This window comes from Glycine soja, chromosome 18 (assembly GCF_004193775.1).
Source record: "Glycine soja cultivar W05 chromosome 18, ASM419377v2, whole genome shotgun sequence".
NCBI lineage: Eukaryota > Viridiplantae > Streptophyta > Magnoliopsida > Fabales > Fabaceae > Glycine > Glycine soja.
The window spans coordinates 4,807,667-4,811,501 of record NC_041019.1 but is presented as its reverse complement, the minus strand read 5'-3'; the positions used below and the strand labels follow the sequence as shown (position 1 = coordinate 4,811,501).

Here is a 3,835-nt window from a genome sequence, read left to right as displayed (position 1 = left end):
GATGAATTATAATTAAATTTATATAGTACTTCAAAAAGAATAAATAAAATAGAAATATTTTTTTTGAGTTTAATAAACATGCATTATTTGTGTAAACCTTTTACCTTATCAATCAATTAAAATAATATTTAACTCGACTTCATAGATAAGTATTATAAATTTCAACAAATTTAACATAGTATATAAAACAGAAATGAAGTAGTAATGTTTTTTCCTCCGTTTTTCAAAATCTTTTGTTAATGTACCTAATTGTTTTGCTTGAGGTAACGGATAAATAATAAATCCAAGAGAAGCAGCAAAGAGAAGACAACATCTTCACTTTTCAGCTAGACCACCACTCTGTTAACCAAAAATCAACTGACATTGGATAAATATTAAATGAACTTGCCGCCACAACTTTATGCATTAACCAGTTGAATAAAACAGAGGAAGAGACAATGGAGGAAAAATCCAAGCGGCATAGCCAAATGTAACAACATAATTCTACTGCTACTATATACTTTCTTTTGTTTTAATTTTTTTTATTATCAAAGCAAGTCATATGTGTTTTGTTTTGATATCTAATATCAACCATACACCAAAGTTAAAAATACTAATTAAAGAGGAGTCTCTACATAGTCACATGCATCAGGCTAAACAAAAATGCATAATCATCATATATCATATGCTATGATATATAGACAACAAGATTCACTCCTCTGAAGTGAACAATTTCCTTTAAAGTGAAAGTAAATAATTTCAAACGTTGATGGCAATATTAATAGTCAACATTACACACATATGCAAAATAAGGTACAGATGTGTTGAAATATTAACCATTGATTTTCCTGTCAACGACTAAAATTACTTACTTTATCTCTACTCACTTTACAAAAACTAAATTCACAGAGAAATTCAAGGCATGCTCAGCTTGTTTCCACACTTGCACCTCCATGCTTCAGGGTAGTACTCTGCGGTCACCGGAGTACCCGGCGGCACTGTCACATGGACCGGCCTGCAGGGTGTACATTTGCCACATTTAGAGGTGCATTGTGGTGGGGATGACCCCGGTCCACCTAGGAACCTCCTTTCCCAATCTAGAGAAACTTTTGTTTTGCCTTCAAACACCATGTCATGTTCAATTCTCCCCTCATATTTCTGGTAAAAAAAAATAATTACTCAATAATTACTGTTCAATTAATAAAATTGAAAATTCAAGTAATTAAGACATAAATGATTAATGTACTGAAGTTAAAATTAAATTGTTTAGGTAGTACTCGAATTCGATTTTTGACAAGAAATAATTTTTAATCAAATTTTATTTATCTTTCGACTAAAATCTAGCTCAGTTAAGATTTCTTTTTCCTTATAAATTGAAAGATTAAGACAAAAAATTAATAAAATTAAAACAAATTAAGACGGAAACCATTGACTACACGAACACAAATTTGAGTGTAACATGTTTTTCTCTAAATCTCTAGTGGATGTGGCATGTGGGACAATGAAGAATGCATGATCCTTATTAACATGCATGAATACTGAATAGTCAGTGATCAATTCAGTGTACTGTGGACCCAGTAAGAAAGCACATGGTCCACTGACCCCTTGTGTTACCCAGTCAAAGTGAACTCAATGTATCGGACGGCTCACATTGCAAAGGTCCCTGCACACTGCAGCTATTTTGGCGCATTTTATGTTCTAAGAATGTGTTTGGGAGGGTAAAATGTTGGAGACTTTAAAAATTGCTGTTCAGTCTTCAATTCCAGAATTAAAGTTATACCATTGTAGCTTAATTTCCATTAAAACAAATTCTGATGTGGTAATTTCTAGTTGGATGCCACATTAAGTAATTAATTAGAGTTAATATAAGGCCTAGAAAAATAGTAATATGGGACACATAATTTTGGTTAAAATAAAAGAAGTAAAGAACAAATATGGGTTAATGCTAGGTGGCAAAAAAAAAAAAAAGAACGTTTCTACCTGATGATCTGTATCTCCTTTGGCAAACATGAGACATTTGATTGCATCTGCATTGGAGAAGGGATGGAGGGGTGTGACTTGTGAGTTAGATCGATAAAGCCATAAAGGTGTAGTGAATTTATGACTTGTATTAGTTTCCTTTCATAGTTTTAAAATTTAAGCAAAATTAAGTGGAGAATGGAGATAGAAAAGTAGAAATTCAGTTTGTGGTGTTGCTTACCTAAACATGCATTGGTGGTGCCAGTAGTTGTGCTGCTGAAGATCAGTGATAGCATGAAGAAAAATAAGGGAACTCTGGAATAAAGATTGATTTTGTTCATTAACCTGTTAGCATTTGATCTCTTCCTCTCCATTACAAGAAGACGACCCACCCTTCAGAAAGCCTCTTTGAATATGGTTGCAGGTATATATGCCTGACACACACTCTCTCTGATCTTTAAAGAGCCTCTCTCCACTCTCAAGCTACAAAGCCAGTTTTAGGGTTTACAACGCCAGAGAATTGTACGTACCATGCAAATGTCAAGCTAAACAAACACCTAAGTGTCTAACTCTTGAGCCCATTTGTCTGATTTGTATAGGACTTTAAAAGAATGGATGTCATCAATTTTAAGAAATTATAGGATGTGCCATTATGTAATTTAACACATAACATCAATGTAAAAACAAAGCTATAAGAAACTATGTTAAGTGTAATATTTAACAAAGTTGTCATAAAAGTTAATAAAATTATCATATATATATATATATTATAAATTGTGATTAAATGATAATATAATAAATATATTTAAATTAATTGAATTCTTAAATCAAAAAGAAAAACTTATATTTAAATATAGCTTGAGTGATCAACGGAGTTTGATATGAAAAATATTATACTCAATTTATTTAAGTAAGGTCTTAGATTCAAGGAAAAAAATATTGTTAGAAGAGAAAATTCAACTAAAAAAAATCAATCAAATTTTATATTAACCTAACTATTAGATACATCATACCACTGAATTACATTTATTTTCAGTCAGTGCAAAGTAATACTGCTTTAATTTTTTCACTGTCTCACCACATTTTTTTTATTATTTACTTGGTTCCACCACCAAACCAAACACTTCTAAAAATATTTAAAATCTATGTTGAATATGAATGTTGGACAGTACTCACACTAGCTTGATATAGGTACAACTAGTATCTTGAAGTGTACATATTTTCTTATCGGATCAGAAATCACACACGTTTCCTTTTTCACTCTCTCACTCCACAATTTTCTCTAAGGTATGTGGCGATTGTGATAAAGACGCATGATATTATAGAGAGAGAAGAGAAATAAGTAAATAATAATAGTGCAAGACGAAAAAAGTGGATCGAATGTGACTCGGCATATCTAATGAGGTGTGTGTGGTTTGTGGAGAGGTGTTTGCGCTATGCAGGACAGATCAACAGCAAGTAATAAAACAAATGTGAATCTATGCCAATCATAGCTTCCTAGGCTATATACCATGTTTGGGTAATTGGTTTCTTGGAAATTTTCAATGCATAAACCTTATTCTTTATTTGATAGAGTCAGATTTTTTAAATTCATTTATTAAAATAAATATTTATTTTAATAAAAAAATCATTTTTTAATGTGTTTTGTCTAAATTATTTTGATATGTTTTAAGAAACAAGTCTTATCTGCTTCTTAAAAAAATCTTTATATAAAAAATATTTATTTTAAAATTATCTTTTTTAAATTTAAACAAACTCACCGTGACACTAATCCACAAAGTTTAATGAATGAAGACATGTTCTTACTTGTCACCTGAACATTTTTTTTTATTCCAAAAAGTGGTAAAAATGGAAAGACATTTCAATATTAGCAGATAAATGACACGCTAGAGCTTAA

General features: G+C 30.9%; 1 protein-coding gene across 1 annotated transcript; it reads right to left on the bottom strand.

The window, feature by feature from the left end:
• Nucleotides 1–599: 599 nt before the first annotated feature.
• Nucleotides 600–2,487, bottom strand: LOC114394942 (polygalacturonase-like). Its single transcript, XM_028356620.1, has 3 exons — nucleotides 2,180–2,487; nucleotides 1,960–2,006; nucleotides 600–1,137 (listed from the first exon to the last, which is right to left on the bottom strand). Exons 1-3 carry the CDS (start codon nucleotides 2,310–2,312, stop codon nucleotides 895–897), a joined length of 423 nt encoding a protein of 140 aa, XP_028212421.1. The 5' UTR covers nucleotides 2,313–2,487; the 3' UTR covers nucleotides 600–894.
• Nucleotides 2,488–3,835: the final 1,348 nt, after the last annotated feature.

Excerpts from the sequence above, each read along its gene's own strand:
- LOC114394942 (XM_028356620.1), bottom strand. The coding sequence starts at position 2,312 with ATGGAGAGGAAGAGATCAAATGCTAACAGGTTAATGAACAAAATCAAT. Across the intron at positions 2,007-2,179 it reads CACCACCAATGCATGTTTAG|ATGCAATCAAATGTCTCATG; the intron begins GTAAGCAACACC and ends TCTCCAATGCAG. Across the intron at positions 1,138-1,959 it reads AAGGAGATACAGATCATCAG|AAATATGAGGGGAGAATTGA; the intron begins GTAGAAACGTTC and ends TTTTTTTACCAG.